At 46.2% G+C, this 19,497-nt stretch overlaps 1 protein-coding gene across 6 annotated transcripts in view; it reads right to left on the bottom strand.

The window, feature by feature from the left end:
* Positions 1–19,497, bottom strand: part of ankrd6b (ankyrin repeat domain 6b) — a 287,955-nt gene that overhangs the window by 53,254 nt on the left and 215,204 nt on the right. For all 6 annotated transcript variants that reach the window (XM_038799352.1, XM_038799357.1, XM_038799354.1 and 3 more), the window contains exons 5-6: positions 4,532–4,630; positions 1,575–1,673 (exon numbers count right to left, since the gene is read on the bottom strand). In XM_038799352.1, coding sequence (XP_038655280.1) covers positions 1,575–1,673; positions 4,532–4,630 — 198 coding nt within the window. The remainder of the gene's footprint in view (positions 1–1,574; positions 1,674–4,531; positions 4,631–19,497) is intronic.

The following is a 19,497-nucleotide window of genomic DNA, read 5'->3' as shown; positions in this document are numbered from 1 at the left end:
TGGGCTCCTCAAATGCTACTTGATATGGAGGGCAGCCACTCTCACCTCTTGAGTTCAGCTCTTTTATCCATGTTTGAATTAAGGCTGTAATGAGGTCAGGAAATGAATGGTCCTGTTGGAACCTAACTGTGTATCAGTGGGCAGGTTACTGCTGAGTAAATGATACCTCTGTCGACACGTTCCATAACTTTGCTGATGATTAAGAGTAGACTAGTGGGGCAGTAATTGGCCAGGTAGGGATTGTCCTGCCAGTCTTTTTCCAATTTGATTCACTCCATGTCATTTCAAGGAATGGATAAAGACAGCATTCCAGCAATCGTGAAGAATTGTACTGAAGAAAGCCGCACCCATAGCCAAGCTGTTCCAGTACAGCTCCAATGCTGGCATCTACCCCACAATGCGTGAAATTGCTTGTGGATTGGCCCTGATAAATTGTCGCCTAGTGTCCAAAATGTTATGGGTTAACTGGGTTACGGGGATTGGGTGGGGGTGGGGTGTGTGTGTGTGTGTGTGTGTGTTTGTGTGTCTAGATAAGGTGTGTTCTTTCAGTGGGTCGGTGCAGACTCGGTGGGTCGGTGCAGACTCGATGGGCCGACCGGCCTTCTTCTGCACTGTGGGGATTCTATGATTCTATGAATGAACTTGGAGTGACTCAACACTTTATAATTCACACGTTATTCATCGAACAATATGGTAAACAAAGTCATACAGGGACAGCACGGTGGCACAGTGGTAGCACTGCAGTCTCACGGCGCTGTGGTCCCAGGTTCGATCCCGGCTCTGGGTCACTGTCCGTGTGGAGTTTGCACATTCTCCCCGTGTCTGCATGGGTATCGCCCCCACAACCCAAAGATGTGCGGGGTAGGTGGACTGAACACGCTAAATTGCCCCTTAATTGGAAAAAATGAATTGGGTTTACTCTAAATTTTTTTTAAAAAATCAGTCATACAGATACCGCCATTAAAGTTTTTGCATAAAGAGGTTAATTTGTTAATAAGGTTAATAAGAGAAAAATGCTGCTTCTTAATAATTACTATTATAAAACATTAACATTTTGCACTGTGGGCATGATTTCCTGGAAAATGTACACGTGGTATGAAAAGTTTCCTTTTAGCCCAGGTCTTTGTGCAAATGCATAAACCACGTATCTCTGAAAATGAGCCCTGTTGTGAAAACATGACTGCCTCGCTAAGGTCAAAATCTTTCAGCTTCTTTTGCTTCAAATAGTACATGGGAAAATGTTGTTGCAAGAACCACAAGGCACTGCAGTTTACAAAGGTAATTCCAATCATCTGCAATGCATTGTTAAAAGGTGGAAAGTTCATGAAATTTCTTCTGTGATATGCCCTGGGGATAATGTTGACTTTGGGCAATGATGTAAAATGGGCCCCATTGGATCTGTCACCCGTTACACATATCTCCCAATTTGCATTTCCATTGAAGTCCAGTTGCTGATCTATTACCTGATTCACACTATTGCCCAAAGTATCCATACACAATTCATTACACAGATCAGTGGACCTTTTAATTTGGAAAAATAAAAATGTCCCAAAAATGCAATCCTTCTTTCTAACCTGATTCTTTGCATGGACGTTTGCTCCTGCCTTGACCAGTAGTTTGACAGATTGACTGAATCCGTGCCAGCAGGCTTCGTGCAGAGCAGTGTTACCATCCTGAAGATGCAAATAAGTTTCAAAGAAAACGCTTTAGCATCAGCTTCACTGAGGAGACACAGATCAATTACAAAGGAACAAGCTGTAGTTTGTTGGCAAGCACATTTCACAGCCAACCCGATTCTAATATTTTAAAACAAATACAATGGCGTGAAAACTATTTGATACTTTTACTAAAAAAAAATTCATTTTTGGGATGTGGACAACACTGGCAAGATTGGCATTTATTGGCCACCTTTTGTCGTCTGCGAGTTTGATGGTGAGCCACCTCCTTGACTAATTGATGTCTGTGTGGCAAAGTTACTGCCACACTGGCGATAAGTTAGTGAGTTCCAGGTTTGACTCCGAGATGATGTACAGGCATTTATGCATCGGGTCTAATTGAGTTTTTAGTCAACGGTGACCACCAGGACTTGGTGATGGCAATTCCATTGAACGTCAAGAAGTGGTGGTTAGGCTCTCTTTGGCGATTGCCTGGCACTTGTGAGTTATGAATATTATTTTATTTGAAGAGAAACGAGGTTTGCCAATTTTGTGGAAATGTCAGGGCAGCACGGTAGCACAAGTGGATAGCACTGTGGCTTCACAGCACCAGGGTTCCAGGTTCGATTCCCTGCTGGGTCACTGTCTGTGCGGAGTCTGCACGTTCTCCCCGTGTCTGCTTGGGTTTTCTCTGGGTGCTCCGGTTTCCTCCCACATTCCAAAGATGTGCAGGTTAGGTGGATTGGCCATGATAAATTGCCCTTAGTGACCAAAAAGGTTAGGAGGGGATAGGGTAGATTACGGGGATTGGGTGGAAGTGGGGCTTGGGTGGGTCAGTGCAGACTTGATGGGCCGAATGGCCTCCTTCTACATTGTATGTTCTATGTGACACTCCCATCTCAGGCACAAAATGATTAGATACAAAGTGAAGCTTCCTCTTCTTATATCTATCTCGGAATGGAATTGTCTGCCATGTGGAATATCCATTTCCCGTATTGTCTACTATCTCCATGCCCTTTCTGAGGGACACTCAATTCAGTGTCAGTTACTGGTGAATTGTGTGTTTCTTTGAAATTTAGAGTACCCAATTCTTTTTTTCCAATTAAGGGGCAATTTAGCGTGGCCAATGCACATCTTTTAGATTGTCGGGGTGAGACCCACGTAATCACGGGGAGAATGTGCAAACTCCACACGGACAGTGACCCAGAGCCTGGATCGAACCTGGGACCTCGGTGCCGTGAGGCAGCAGTGCTAACCACTGCATCACCGTGCCGCCTCCAAGGTGGATTGTGCGTTATGGACACATATTCAATATGGTTTGGGATCAGACTGACCAATCTTATATTGCACAAAACCACATCAAGCTTCCAGAAAGACAGGAGGCGCAAGACATCTTGGACAAATTGTGCAAAATTTGGAAGAATATAAAACAGCTAAAAATTTACTTCTGACAGTTTTACATGTCTGCCCACACTAAATTTTACCACAAAAGCGTCAGAAAGACCCATCCCATCAGGGGGGAGGAGGAGGAGGCTAAAGTCCATTCCAGACCCAGGATGGATGCACAGGCTGCCGGGAGCAGAGACTGGCTAGGCGCAAGGCCTGCCTGTGTGCCTTGGCACTCGTGTTTAAATGAATTAAAATTATAAAACAAACAACATTGCTGCAGACCTCACTCCACACTCCCTGTGTCCCATTCATGCTAATCTATGTCAACTTTTGCCCTCACCCACCCCCATACTGTCAAGAAATCGTGATAACATAAAACATCAAGGAAATCCAGTAATTGGGGATGTATTCTGGTTATATGTTTTTTTAAAAAACAATTTAAAAACAGCAACTATAGCCGTGATTCTCCGCCTCGGCAGCAGGTCGGAGAATCCCCGGGCGGGCTGGTTCCGTGGTGGCCTACTAACCACTGTGCCACCATGCTGTTCGGTGTATTTCTAGTTCATTTTCTTGTTGTGTATTTCATTGTTTAATAAACATTTATTTTATTTAAAATCATCACAATGACGTCGGGGACATCATTCACTGGTTTCCATATCTTTACTCACATTACACCAAATTGCAAAAATACAGTTGAGAGCAGTTTCCCTTCTGGGATTTGGAATACCTTGATGATTAACATTACCTGTGCTCTGAACAATACCCCCTATGCTAACTGAGTGTCCCTCTACTCATCTCATTGCCCCTTACCATGTGTGCCATCTCAGTACTAAACATGCCAACTCATGCTCCCCACATGTTTCCCTTAATCCCTCCAAGCCAACTCACCCAGTATCCTTGGACAGTTCCTTGGCACTTCTTGACAGTTCCTAGACAGTTCCTAGACAGTTCTTGACACTGTTTTGGACAGCTCCTTAAAATTTCCTTTACAGCTGGACTGTTCCTTGACAACTTGACAGTTCCAATGATTTTGTGCATAAAAAGTGCAAAATCATGTTCACTTTTAACAATTCTGAGGGGTGCCTTACCTCTCCCAAAGGTATCCAGGAACCCTATCCTGGTTATCCAAACATCCACTAAGTTTGGACCTCCACTTACCTGTTCTATTCTGCATGTTCCGCCGGAGATTCCACACTCCTGTCTTCAAAAATCCAACTTCAGAGAAGGCAGCTCGTCATTTAAATGGCCAGCTGCCTCTGCCAATCATGCAAGTGCAAATCCCAGCCCAAATCCAGTCCCACCCTAGGGAAGGTGGGAAGTGTTGAGTTCAGGAACAGGGCTTTGAATTTTTGGAAATTTCCAGGATATCCTCTACGGTGGAGTCTCTCCATCGCAGTGAAAATCCCAGCCAAAATACCATTACTTTATCAAGAGAAAACTATGGCCATTTACATATCTTTTGTGAAGTAATTATGTGTTTTCCTTACCTTGTCCTGTCGGTCGAGAGCACACCCCTCAAGAATGAGTGCTGAGATGACTTCAGTATTACCCACAACAGCTGCCCGATGCAACGCTGTTTGATTACTCTGTAAGGAAAATAAGGAACAGTTTTTTGTAAGTAACAGTTCAGAGATAGAATATTTACCTGATATTTATGAAACTGGATAAATCCCATTGTTAGGCCCAGGCTGTCTGGCAGAATTGTTTACCACAATATATAATTTTCAATTTAATGCGATAATTTGAAAGCTTTTGTGTGCTGGCTGTTTACATGAATTTCTTGGGAACACAATTGTTCCTCCAGACTCAACGGAACCCTTCAAAACAAAACAAAACCGTAATATGTTATTATCCTGGACCTCTTCAGGCAATGTCTGGCGGCAAGTCAGACACAGGGGCCTGGATTCTCCACCGGCGGGATGTTTTGTTTTGCCGGCAGCCCAGGGGTTTCCCGACGGCGTGGGGCTGCCCCACAATGGAAAACCCCATTGACCAGCCGGCGTAACGGAGCATCCCGCCGGCGGGGTGAAACAGAAATGTGGCGCGGCGGGGCGGAGAATCCCGAACAGGATGTAGCTGAATTACTTCTTCAGATCTGAACATTCATATACTTACAGTACCCCAGCCTGCCTGAGATAAGCAGCCCCCAAACTGCTGGAGACCCTGCATTAAAATAGGGATGGATGTGTACACGTCAGAATGCATTAAAGCCCGACCTCTATTTAACTATCCAATTCCTTAATCCTGCCGCATAGACAGGGTTAATATTGGATCTCAAGGTTTACAATTGTTTCACTTAACATACTTCAGAAACAGTTTATTGTTAAATGCTGAAAATTATAGCTAGCCTTAAAGTGTCAAATCACCAAGACCTAAAACTTGTCAAATTGATTGCTGTATTGTTGGATTGATACTTAAAATGATCTCAAGAGTCAGAGGGTTACAACAAACTCCACACATCCATGTCAAATGACCAAGCGGAAGAAAACTCGATGTCATTGTGACTTCCAGCGAGGATTCCTTCCAAACATTTTCACGCAGTAATGAAGGAAATCATGGGACATCTACAACTTCAGCGAGACAGTTCTTCATTCTGAAGCGCTATGCCTTTACTTTTAAGTAAGAAGTCTTGCAACACCAAGTTAAAGTCCAACAGGTTTGTTTTGAATCACTAGCTTTCGGAGCACTGTTCCTTCTTCAAGTGAATCAAACTTTACTTTTAAGAGTTTCTATTGTGAAAGAGCATCTTCGGTGTGCCAGTTTCCCAGCTTTGGATGAATAAAACTGCCAACCCAATCCTGAAAGCTGATGTGCAGGCTTGAGCTACAGAGCCAAACAGTATAAGCAGCAAGTAATAGACAGGGCTAAGCGATTCCATAGCCAACACATCAGATCTAAGCTCTGCAGTCCTGTCACATCCAGCCGTGAATGGTGGTGGACAATTAAACAACATACTGGAGGAGGAGGCTCCACAAATACCCCCATCCTCAATGCTGGCAGGAGGAGCACAGCACATGTGCTAACAAAAGACTGAGGCATTTGCAACAATCTTCAGCCAGAATCACCAAGTGGATGATCCACCTCAGTCTCCTCCAGAGGTATCCAGCATCACAGGTGTCAGTATTTAGCCAATACAATTCACTCCATGTGATATCGAGAAACGGCTGAAGGCACAGTATATGCAAAGGCACTGGGCCCTGACAATATCCCAGCAATATTACTGAAGACTCGTGCTGCAGAACTTGCTGCATCTCTAGCCAAGCTGTTCCAATACAGCTACAACACTGGCATATACCTGGCAGTATGGAAAATTGCCCAGGTTGTGTCGTGTACACAAGAAACAGGACAAATCCAATACAGCCAACTACCGCCCTATCAGTCTACTTTCCATCATCAGCAAAGTGATGGAAGAGTCATCAACAGTGCTATCAAAGAGTGGCACAGTGGTTAGCACTGTTGCCTCATGGCGACGAGAACCCCGGATTGCTCCGGGCCCCAGATCACGGCCTCTGTGGAGTTTGCACATTCTCTCCGTATCTGCGTGTATCTCACCCCCACGAACCAAAGATGTACAGGGTAGGTGGATTGGCCACCCTAAATTGCCCCTTAATTGGAAAGATTTATTTTTTAAAAACCAGTGCTTTCAAATGGCACTTATTCAGCAATAACATGTTCACGGATGCTCAGTTTGGGTTCCGCCAGAGTCACTCAGTTCCTGACTTCATTACAATCTTGGTTCAAACATGGACAAAAGAGCTGTTTGCCAGAGGTGGGGTGAGGGAGACTGCCCTTGAGGTCAAGGCATCATTTGACCGACAGTGGCATCAAGGAGCCCTAGCTAAACTGGAGTCAATGAGAATCAGGGGGAAAACACTCAGCTGGTTGGAGTCATAGCACAAAGGATGATGGTTGTGGTGGTTGGAGGTCAATCATCTCAGCTCCAGAACATCACTGCAGGAGTTGCTCAGGGTAGTGTCCTAGGCCCAACCATCTTCAGCTGCTTCATCAATGGCCTGCCCTCCATCATAAGGTCAGAAGTGGGGATTTTTACAGTTGACTGAACAATGTTCAGCATCATTCATGACTCCTCAGATAATGAAGCAGTCCATATCCAAATGCAGCAAGACCTGGAAATTTCCAGGCTTGGACTGGCAAGTTACATTCGCACCACACAAGTGCCAGTCAATGAGGGGACCATAGACCCCTCATAACCATAGCCCCATGACATTCAATGACATTACCAACGCTGAATCCCCCACAATCAACATCCTAGGGTTATCATTGATCAGAAACTGAACTGGACTGGCCATATTAATACAGTGACTACCAGGGCAGGGCAAAGGCTAGAAATTCTACAGCGACACTTCCTGACCTACCCAAAGCCTGTCCACCATATACAAGGCACAAGTCAGGAGTGTATTGGAATACTCTCCACTTGCCTGGATGAGTAAAAATCCAACAACACCCAGGACAAAGCAGCTCGCTTGATTGCTCCCCCTTCCACAAACAATCAAACCCTCCACCATGGACCAACAGTGGCAGCCGTGTCAATCATCTACAAGATGCACTGCAGTAACTCGCCAAGGTTCCTTCGACAGCACCTTCCAAACCCACGGCCGCCACAATCCACAAAGACAAGAGCAGCAGATACCTTGGAACTCACCACCCTCATTTGGAAATATATCGCCATTCCTTTGCTGTAGCTGGGGCAAAATTCTGGAACTCCCTCCCTGACAGCACAGTAGATGTACCTACACTTCAGGGACTGCAGCGGTTGAAGAAGGCAACTCGCCACCACCATCTGAAGGGCAACTAGGGATGGGCAATAAATGCTGGTCTAACCAGCGACGCCCACATCCCGTAAAATTAATAAATAAAAAAAATTTCTTCAAAGCACTTTAAGTGTGTATAAATGCATCTTATATCATGAGGATTATATCTTCATTCACAAATTAGTCCAGTAATGTCTACTGTTCCACAAATGCACAGAACAATATAGGGTGCAATTCAGTGGGCATGTTTGGTGGGGTGATTCTTGGCGGCTATCACCCCACTATTAACAGCACTTTGGCTTTTATTTTGGCCTCGGGGAGTTTCTTCGTACTGAGGCTGCACTTAGAGAGATTTCCTGCGAGCGAGCAGCAGGAACAGCTGCTTGCAGATAGGGACGTCATTTTGAGCTGGGGCTTTTGAGCAACATCCCTGAACTTCCTGTGCCCTGGTTTATTGACCTCCCCTTCATCCTTCAATCTTGTCAAGGCCCCTAGGATCCCCTCCCTCAAGGTCATACTGGTGCCCGGGTGGCATTGCCACTGTGCTCAGCAATGCTCGGGTGGCAGAGCAAGGGCACTACCCTGTCCTGTCCCCAACCACCCGGAGGTCTCTAATGGCCTGCAAGACCTCCTGAGGTGCCATTATGCCTGGTCCATGTATGTGTAGACCAGTATTAAACAGCACTCTGGTGAGGTCTCGCCGGTGCCGCTGGTGATTCCCGGGTGCTGGGTGAATCCAATGTCCGGGTATTTAATGAACTGAATGGCACCGCATCTAGGAGCGTCTCCAGTTCCGCATCTCCAAATTGTGGGGCTGGCTGTGAGCTGAGTGGGGTTGGCTGTGCAAGTGCTGTTTAACAAAGAACAATACAGCACAACAACAGGCCCTTCGGCCCTCCAAGCCTGTACCGGTCATGATACCAACCTTTGCCAAAGCCCTCAGCACTTCCTTGTGCCGTATCTCTCTATACCCATCCTATCCATGTGTTTGTCACGATGCCTTTTGAACACTTAATGTATCTGCTTCCACAACCTCCCCTGGCAACGTGTTCCAGACACTCACCACCATATGCTTAAAAAACCTGCCTCGCACATCTAAACTAAACTTTGCCTCACGGACCTTAAACCTATGCTCCCTGGTGACTGACCCCTCCAGCCTGGGAAAGAGTGCCTGTCCATCCACTCTATCCATGTTCCTCATAATCTTGTAGACCTCTATCAGGTCACCACTCAACCTCCGTCTTCCGAATGAAAACAGTCCGAGTCTATTCAGCCTCTCCACATAGCTAACACCCTCCAGACCAGGCAACATCCTGGTAAACCTCCTCTGCACCATCTCCAAAGCTTCCACATCTTTCTGGTAGTGTGGCGACCAGAATTGTGCGCAATATCCCAAGTGCCGCCTTAGCAAGGTTCTATACATAAGACCATAAGACATAGGAGCAGAATTAGGCCACTCGGCCCATCGAATCTGCTCCACCATTCAATCATGGCTGATATTTTCTCATCCCCATTCTCCTGCCTTCTCCCCATCACCTCTGATCCCCTTATTAATCAAGAACCTATCTATTTCTGTTTTAAAGACACTCAGTAAATTGGACTCCACAGCCTTCTGCGGCAAAGAGTTCCACAGATTCACCACCCTCTGGCTGACAAAATTCCTCCTCATCTCTGTTTTAAACTATTGTCCCTTTAGTCTGAGATGGTGTCCTCTGGTTCTAGTTTTTCCTACAAGTGGAAACATCCTCTCCACGTCCACTCTATCCAGGCCTCGCAGTATCTTGTAAGTTTCAATAAGATCCCCTCTCATCCTTCTAAACTCCAACAAGTACAGACCCAGAGTCCTCAAACGTTCCTCATACAACTGTAGCACGACTTTCCAGTTTTTATACAGCATGGTCGCACAGTGGTTAGCACAGTTGCTTCACAGCTCCAGGGTCCCAGATTCAATTCCTGGCTGAGGTCACTGTCTGTGCGGAGTCTGCACGTTCTCCCAATGTCTGCGTGGGTTTCCTCCCACAGCCCAAATATGTGCAGGTTAGGTGGATTGATCATGCTAAATTGCCCTTAGTGTCCAAAAGGGTTGGGCGGGGTTACTGGGGATAGGGTGGAGGTGTGGGCTGGGGTTTGGGGCTTGAGAGACTGGGATGCCAATTAAAAATGGTGTCCCGATCTCTCACTGCACTGAGGAATTCTGGCGAGTGAGAAAACAGGGCTAATTGTGGCCTCGTCAGGGACTTCCTTTCTGAGATCCCCGATGTACCCAGGTGGGCATTAGATAGCATGGCGTTTCTTGGCGCTCTGAACACCTAGCTAATCTCGAGCCACAGGACTCTGACCCATTCAGGTAGACCGCGCCCCTTATTTCATGTCTTCAGACTCCTACAATGTCTTCTAGCTCTAGTTCCCCTCCCCACACCCCTTTATATAATCCCTACCCTCTCTTTGCATGGCCACTTGGACAGAGTTCTCAGCCATCTACTCTGTACAAATACATCCTTAATACCCATTGTTATATTACATGATCATAATATGTCGTTACTCTTTGCTTTACTTTCAGAATGGTCTGATGGTTAGATTTCAATGAAACTACCAATCTTCAATTTAAAGTAAATTAGATTTAATGAATAACGAATATAAATACTAATGAGTTTGTTCACTCTTACAGAACTATAACTGATGATAAAGTAAATCAGAATAAGTATTAACTATGTTTAACTACATGCACCAACTAAGCCATATCTCTCTAACACTCTGCTGCCTAGTTACTCCTGGTTCGAAGAGATGCAAGATCCTCTGAGTTCAGTTTATATACCTGAATCTAGTGCTGCCATCTAGTGGTTGTCCAACACTATGGTGCAGTTGTTAACCCTTCATACACCATCAGATATACAGATCACTACACCCATGACGTCTCTATCCAGCTTTAAAAGCTTTCTCAAACCCCATTTTTTTCAACTAAAGCTTTCCCTCCTTGGTCCATTGCCTGTTCCTCTGTATAAGTATGATGCATTAAAGTTGCTTCATAAATGAAAGCTGTTGATTTTAGTTTGCCTCAGCTGTTAGTACAATTGCCTCCTTGTCAGAAGGCTGTGAGGTGAAAGAATTACTCCAGGGCTGGCACACTAGTACTGAGCAGGTGCTGCATTGTCAGAGATGTCACCCTGTAGATCCCTGTCATTGTCTGCTGTTTCAAATAGACCTCAAAACTAAATAGGAAGGTGTTGAACTGGCATTCGAAGGAGACTTCAAAATGGACCAGAATGCTTTTCCCAATCAAATCTCTCACAAATCCCCCAATAGTAGAGAAAAAAATCTTGAAATGACATGCATTTATTAATAAAATTAATTGTAATACATTATAGATGTTTAACTTTCGATTTTGATTATTTCTAAGAAAGTTTCTGATAAAGTGAAGGAATTTACAATATTGCAGCAAAGGTACAGATTAGCACTGGAATAATCTGAATGATATCATAATAATGTAACCAGCAGGCTGTGTATCAATCAGAAAATGCTTGGCAGATTTGCAGCACATAATTTGCTAACCTCCTGATCTTTCAATTTCTTTTTCTCCTCCTTCACCTGATCAACCGTATCCTTGATGACATCAAAAATTCTGAGCTGTGTGAATATTTATCAGCCAATCAGAAATGTAATTGGAGGCCGAATAATGTGTTACATGATTGGCTAGCAGAGGGGATGCATTCTGATCAGGGATTATGTGTTATACACAACTGAACTCAATTGGTTGAAAATCATAGAGATCCCAAGTTAGGCCACTGGAGGTCATTCTTCAGCTTGATAGCTCTGAAGGAAACATTTCCCAAATGTAGCAATGTCAAATATATACTTAATCACTTCAAGTGTAAGTGTCCTGGCACAGGAGGTGCTGTTGTAGAGGTGCAATTGTGCATATAGTGGTTGTATAGTTGAGTTACTGGACTAGTAATCCAGAAGCCTGGACTAATGCTCTGGAGTCATGAATTCAAATTCCACATGGCAGTTAGGCAACCCAAATTCTTGTGATAAAAATTAATAAAAGAAAAATTGGAATATAAATCTAGTATCACTAATAGTGGAAACACAACCAATTTGTCAAACCCATCTGGTTCACGAATGCCCTCGAAGGAAAGAGTTCTGCCTCTTCGATCTGATTTAGTACTCCAGGCCCACAGCAATGTGTTTGATTCTTAACTTCCCAGGTCCAGGCTAGGAAGCACAGTAAATTGTGTGGATTGGAGCAGGAACAGAGTGTAATATATGTTTGCAATTCAAAGCGGGAAAGTGGGAGGTCATCCACTTTTAATCTGAGAAAGACAAATCAGACTATTTTGTTAGGGATGAAAGACAGGCAGCTTTGGAGGTGTCCATAGATACAAATCATGAGGGGGAAACGAACAGGTAAACAAAAGGTGATGCTGCCCGTTTTCTCAGGAGAGTGGAAGAGCTGGTTGAGCTGTACAGAGCTTTGATTTGGAACATCTGGAGCACTGTATTTAGCTTGAGTACAGAACCTCAGGGCAGATCTGTTGGCCTTGGAATGGGATACAGCTCAGATTCACCAAGAAGGTACCACAATTTCGATTTTTTAATTAAGAGAACAGTTGGTCTTATGAGGAAAGATTGAGGGAGCTAGGGCTTTTCTGTTTGGAGCAGAGGAGGATGAGAGGCGACTTTATAGAGGTTTATAAGATGATGAGGGGGATAGATAGAGTGGACGTTCAGAGACGATTTCCTCGGGTGGATGAAGCTGTTACAAGGGGGCATAACTATAAGGTTCAGGGTGGGAGATATAGGAGGGATGCCCGAGGTTCTTTACTCAAGAGAGTGGTTAGGGTGTGGAATGGACTGCCTGCTGTGATAGTGGAGTCGGACACTTTAGGAACTTTCAAGCGGTTATTGGATAGGTACATGGAGCACACCAGAATGACAGGGAGTGGGGTAGCTTGATCATCGAGGGCCGAAGGGCCTGTTCTGTGCTGTACTGTTCTATGTTCTATGTTTGGATAAACGTGGTTTGTACTTCCCTTGATCAGAAAGGTGAAGGGCGAGCTAATAAAGGCGTTAAAAATAATCAAGAGATTCAATAAGTTATGTTCAAAAACATTATTTCCTCCAGTGGGGAAATCCAGAACAACAGGATTCTGAAATAAAAATAGAAACTGCTGGATAAACTCAGCAGGTCTGGCAGCATCTGCGACGAGATAAACACAGTTAATGTCTCGAGTCCTAAAGGATTCTTTTTCAGTTCTCCACAGGAAAAGTGGTTCAACACAGAACCACAGCTTCCATCATGTGTAGACAGGTCCTAAATCCACCCCAGCTGGAATAGGGATCAAACCCCGTGCTTTTCTGATCCACACCGTCATCCAGTCAACTGAGCCAACTACAGGTTAGCTTTTATTCCAACTTTGGGCTTTGGAGGGGTTGAGACACCTCTGCAGGATATAGTAACCTAGAGGTAATGGTTGCAGGCAACCTCACAGTAAGGGAAGTTGAACCATGGAAAATTATGAAAATTAATCCAATAAATGATAGCTGCCATATTATTATAAAACACCATCTGTTCACTCTGTCGTTCAAGAAAGGCACCTGCAGAATGGATGAAGTGAGAGCCCCCGAAACCGGGGGTATGGGTGAGTGACCTGGCTAGAAAAAAATAAAGTTTGCCTTGAGGGGGTCTGTGGAGGGGTTTGCCCGGAGATGGCAGCCTCTTGTCGGCTTCTTCGAGGAAAGTTAAGATGTCGGTGGGGGTGTGGGTTGGGATTAGAATGGGGAGGCAGGGGTGGGATGGTGGGGTGTTAGGTATTTTGTTGAGTTTGTTATTTTCAGCCCTGTTGGCTTGTTTTGATTTCTGATCATGATTGTTGTGTGAATATACAAATGCCTCAATAAAATATTTTTCAAAAAAAAAAAGAAATACACCTACCAATACCTCACCTGGCAGGTATGTTTTTCCAATCTCACACTCTGTTTGGCTTTTAGTGCCTTCGGGAGAACTAGCCATACTGCCGTACCAGTGTTTCCCCAAGTCTTTTTTTCCCAATTAGAACATAGAACATAGAACAGTACAGCACAGAACAGGCCCTTCGGCCCTCGATGTTGTGCCGAGTAATGATCACCCTACTCAAACCCACGTATCCACCCTATACCCGTAACCCAACAACCCCCCCCCCCTTAACCTTACTTTTTAGGACACTACGGGCAATTTAGCATGGCCAATCCACCTAACCCGCACATCTTTGGACTGTGGGAGGAAACCGGAGCACCCGGAGGAAACCCACGCACACACGGGGAGGACGTGCAGACTCCACACAGACAGTGACCCAGCCAGGAATCGAACCTGGGACCCTGGAGCTGTGAAGCATTTATGCTAACCACCATGCTACCGTGCTGCCCCAATTAAAGGGGCAATTTAGCGTGGTCAATTCACCTACCATGCACATCTTTGGGTTGTGGAGGTGAGACCCACGCAGGCACAGGGAGAATGTGGAAATTCCACACGGACACGGACCCGGGCCCTCGGTGCCGTGAGGCAGCAGTGCTGACCACTGCGCCATTGGTTTCCCAAGTCTTAAAAAAGACAATATATAGAAATATTACTGCATGAAGTGAAAGGACATTTTTCCGGGCCAATTTCATTGACTCAGATTTTGCAGTGGTAATGACAGCAAAAATGTCGGCATGAATTAACATTTTAAAATGATATCCTGCAAAAATGTCGGCATTCACAATGACTACTCCATTGAAACTGGAAGCAACTTCTGGAATCTGCAATTGTGTAGAATAAAGAGGAAACTCACATTTGCTGTCAGTGCTTTTAGGTTTCTCCAGAGGATGCACTACCACCCCTTCCCCTACCCGGACTACAATCAGTGGAAGTGAGCTTCCAATTTTACACTGTTCGTTTCACTATAAAAGTTCCATCTTGCTGAACGAGTTAGAACTGGGATTTTCAACAGCATGCTAACTCGGTAGTTACTGACAAAGTTGTTAGCTGCAGGATATCATTTTAAAATGTTAATTCATGAATGTTCAAATCAGCTGTAATATTGACAGTACAATGGAGCTCTAATGCTTTGGATTGCAGAATCCAGACTCACGTCTTCCATAAGAGGATTTCCCACTGTCGGATATTTTGAAGAGACAGAGTGGGAGTCCAGTGTCATTGAAAAGCTCATTTTGTGCTGTGGAATGTTAAATTTCTCCATGATAGCAAAATAAATTCCACATATTCTTGAGAAAAAATTGTTCACCTTTATTTCAGCTTCTATCTTAATCTAATCTTTTTGTTTAATTGTATTGTCTGAAAATTTAAATGAAAGATGACGGATTTTGTTTTAAAAAATATTTTTATTCTCCTCCTTTTTCACATTTTCTCCCAAATTTACACCCACCAACAATAAACAATAATCAGCAACAAATATGTCAATCCCCATAACAATAACAACAATCCCATCCTCCCACCAAACCCCAAACATTAGCCTGCATGTTTACATAAACAAATGACAAAAAGGAATCAGGGATCACCCATAGTCACCCTTAATACACATAGCCCCCCCCCCTCCCTCCCATCCCCCCCAACTAATGTTCAATGTTATCCAGTTCTTAAAAGTGCATAATGAATAATGCCCATGAATTGTAGAACCCCTCCGTCCTTCCCCTCAGTTCAAACGTAACTTTCTCAAGAGTCAAGAATTCTAACAGGTCCCCTCGCCACGCCAGGGCATAGGGTGGAGAGGTTGCTCTCCATTCCAATAGGATCCACCTTCGGACGATCAACGAGGGCGACACCCTGAATATGGCCTTCAGGGACCCGGGTCCAGTTCCACGTGCACCACCCTGGAAATTACCCTAAAAACCTCCTTCCAGTAATACTCTAGCCTTGGACAGGACTAAAACATATGAACGTGGTTAGCGCCGAGCCCCCCCCCCCCCCCCCCCCCACCCCCACCCCCCACTACTCTCACAAAACACCTTCTACTCCTTCAAAGTATCGGCTCATCCTCGCCCTCGTGAGGCGTGCTCTGTACACCACCTTCAGCTATATAAGCCCCAACCTCGCACATGAGGTGGAGGCATTTACTCTCCGGTGCACCTCACACCAACCTCTCCCAATTATTTCTCCCACTTTGCTTTGATCCCTTCCAGTGGTGCCTTATCCTCTTCCAAAATTGCTCCGTACACCGCTGACACTACCCCCTACTCCAGTCTACCACCTCCTCCAGCAATGTGGAGGCCAGTTCCTCCGGGAAGCTCTGTATCTCCTTCCTGGCAAAATCTCAAACCTGCATGTATCTAAACATTTCTCCCTGCTCCAGCCCATACTTCGCTTCCAGCTCCTTCAATCCTGCAAACCGACCCCTAAGAAACAAATCTTTTAGCGTCTCAATCCTCTTCTCTTCCCATTTCTGAAAATTTCCATCCCACCTCCCTGGCTCAAGTCTGTGGTTCCCCCGAATCGGCATTTCCCTTGACCCTGCCCCCAACCTGAAGTGTTGGCGAAACTGCCTCCAGATTCTCATTGAAGCTATTATTACCGGACTCCCTGAGTATTTCCCTGGAACCAACTACGGCAGCAATTTGGCCTGACCAAAATGTCGGACAAAGCTCCCATCTGCAACAACCATAGGTTCACACCAGCGCTGACTGACGCCACCTTCAAAAGGTGAGGACAGGACGAAGGGAGACTGACAGTCAGGGACCTATACACGGATGGAAGGATCGCAACACTGGACAAACTGACAGAGAAATTCCAGCTAGCCAGGGGGAACGAGCTAAGGTACCTGCAAATTAAAAGCTTCCTCCGAAAGGAGACAAGGACGTACCCACAACCGCCATGACAGACACTACTGGAAGAGTTACTGGACGCAAGCATACTAGATAAAGGAAACTGTAGCGACATGTACGACCGACTGTAGAAAGGGACGACACCGTACTGGACGCAACAAGAAAGAAATTGGAGCAGGACCTGGGGATTGAAATAGGGTGGGGATTCTGGAGCGAAGCACTGCATAGGGTCAACTCCACCTCCACGTGCGCAAGGCTTAGCCTGACGCAACTAAAAGTGGTATATAGAGCCCACTACCCGTATGAGTAGGCTGTTCCCGGAGGATAGATGTGAACGGTGCCAAGGAGGCCCAGCCAACCACGCCCACATGTTCTGGTCTTGCCCCAGACTTGCGGGGTACTGGACAGCCTTCTTCGAGGCAATGTCCAAAGTGATGGGGATGAGGGTGGAGCCATGCCCGAAAGTGGCAGTCTTCGGGGTATCAGACCAGCCAGATCTATTCCTGGGGAGGAGGGCGGGCACCCTTGCCTTTGCATCCCATTCTTTTTTTTAAAATTTAGAGTAGTCAATTCATTTTTTCCAATTAAGGGGCAATTTAGCGTGGCCAATCCACCTAGCTTGCACATTTTTGGGTTGTGGGAGCGAAACCCACGCAAACACAGGGAGAATGTGCAAACTCCACACGGACAGTGACCCAGAGCCAGGAGTCGAAACTGGGACCTGGGCGCCTTGAGGCCACAGTGCTAACCCACTGCGCCACTGTGCTGCCCTGCCTTTACCTCCTTGATCGCCCGCTGTAGAATCCTGTTCGGCTGGCGGTCAGCAGCACCGCCCAGAGCTGCAGACTGGCTGTCCGACCTCTCAGAATCTCTTCAAATGGAGAAAATCAAATTCGCCATCCATGGGTCAGACGACGGCTTCCACAGAACGTGGGAGCCATTCACCCAATTGTTCCGGAACCTGTCTGTGGCCATCTACCCAGTGTCCCGTTCCCCCCCCCCCCCCCCCCCCCCCCCACACAAGCAGATGCCTACTTATGTGTTGTAAGTAATAGTGCCAATTGTACAGAGTTGCTGCTGTTGAGCTGGTGCATAATACCTTACCAGTTACTTTATTTTATTTTTAATTTTTTTAAATTATTACTTTTCTTTCGGTATGTTTGTGTGTGCCCTTTTCTTCTATATACGTTATATATATCTTATTCTGTGTACATAACGGTAAATATACTTTGTTTAAATACCCAATAAAAAACATTTATAAAAAAAAGAAATGGGAAAACCACGGGCGCGATTCTCCAAACGGGAGACTGTGTGCCGACGCCGGAGTGAAACCCGGAGTGTTTCACTCCGGCATCGGAGGCCGCTCCTCGCACCCTATTCTCCCCCCCCCCCAACCCCCACCGAGGGGGCTAGGAGCGGCGGTTCGTGAATCCCGAACGCCCGGCCTTGACGCTTGTGTCAAAGTGGCGCGCTGGGAATGACGCGGCCGGCAGCGCCAAGGTGACGTCAGCCGAGCATGCGCAGGTTGGCCGGCTTCCCCTCCGCTGCCCCCGCAGGACATGGCGGCTTGATCTTGTGGGGCGGCGGAGGGAAAAGAGTGCGTCTCTTAGAGACGCCGGCCCGACGATCGGTGGGCACCGATCGCGGGCCAGTCGCCTCATGAGCACGCCCGTGGTGCTCGATCCTCCCTCTGCCCCCCACAGGCCCCACACTTACCTGTCGCGCGCTGTTCATAACGGCAGCGACCAGGTGTGCTTGCCCCTGGCGTGAACCGGTCGGGTTCGTCAGGCCGCTCGGCCCATCCGGGCTGGAGAATCGCCAGTCGCCGTGAAAAACGGCGAGCGCCGATTCTCCGAGCGGCGTGTCGAAAAACGCGACACGCCATTTTTGGGGGGGTGGGAGAATCGCAGGGGGTGCCAGGGCAGCGTGTCGTGATTCGCCCGGCCCTCCAGCGATTCTCCCACCCGACGTGGGGAGCGGAGAATCGCGCCCCACGCCAGAGATGACTAGATCTTTGTGGGCAGCTTTCTTCCAGGTCAGCAACGACCCCCCTCGTTTTGCTACTGACCGCTAAATCTAGGTGATTATGTTTGACAGTACGAGTGAATTAGCAGTGTTAAACTTAACTGTCTTACTGAGAAAGACAGTAAGATGTTTTAAATTAATTAACGAGAAGGATTCCAATATAATCCTAGTTTCAACTGTTTAGGGCAAAACACTTGATTATTCCATCAATCCTTCTCCAAAAGAATCTCTGCTGTGAGATATATGTGAAATGTGAGGCAAGAAGGGGCATAAATATTTTTATTCGCCTCCTTTTTCACATTTTCTTCCAAATTTACACCCACCAACAATAAACAATAATCAGTAACGAATGCAATGTCAATCCCCATATCAACAACAGCAATCCCATCCTCCCACCAAACCCCCAAACAGCAGCCCACATGTTAACATAAACAAATAACAAAATGGAATCAGGAAACACCCATACTCACCATTAATACATACAGCCAGTCTCCCTCCCCCAACCCTCCCAATCCCCCCCTTAATGTTCGATGTACTCCAATTCTCGAAATTGCACAATGAATAATGTCCATGAATTGCAGAACCTCTCCAACCTTCCCCTCAGTTCAAATTTGACCTTCTCAAGAGTAAAGAATTCCAGCAAGTCCCCTGCCACGCTAGGACACAGGGTGGAGAGGTTGATCTCCATCCCAACAGGATCCGTCTTCGGGCGATCAACGAGGCGAAGGCTGCAACATCTGCCTCCGCGCCCGTTTCCAACCCCGGCTGGTCCGACACTCCGAATATGGCCTCCCAAGGGCCCGGGTCCAGTTTCACGTGTACTACTTTAGTGATTACCCTAAAAACCTCCTTCCAGTAATCCT

This window comes from Scyliorhinus canicula, chromosome 6 (assembly GCF_902713615.1).
Source record: "Scyliorhinus canicula chromosome 6, sScyCan1.1, whole genome shotgun sequence".
NCBI classification, from domain to species: Eukaryota; Metazoa; Chordata; class Chondrichthyes; order Carcharhiniformes; family Scyliorhinidae; genus Scyliorhinus; species Scyliorhinus canicula.
Note: the sequence above shows the minus strand (reverse complement) of the source record. Positions and strands in the feature narration are given on the sequence as shown.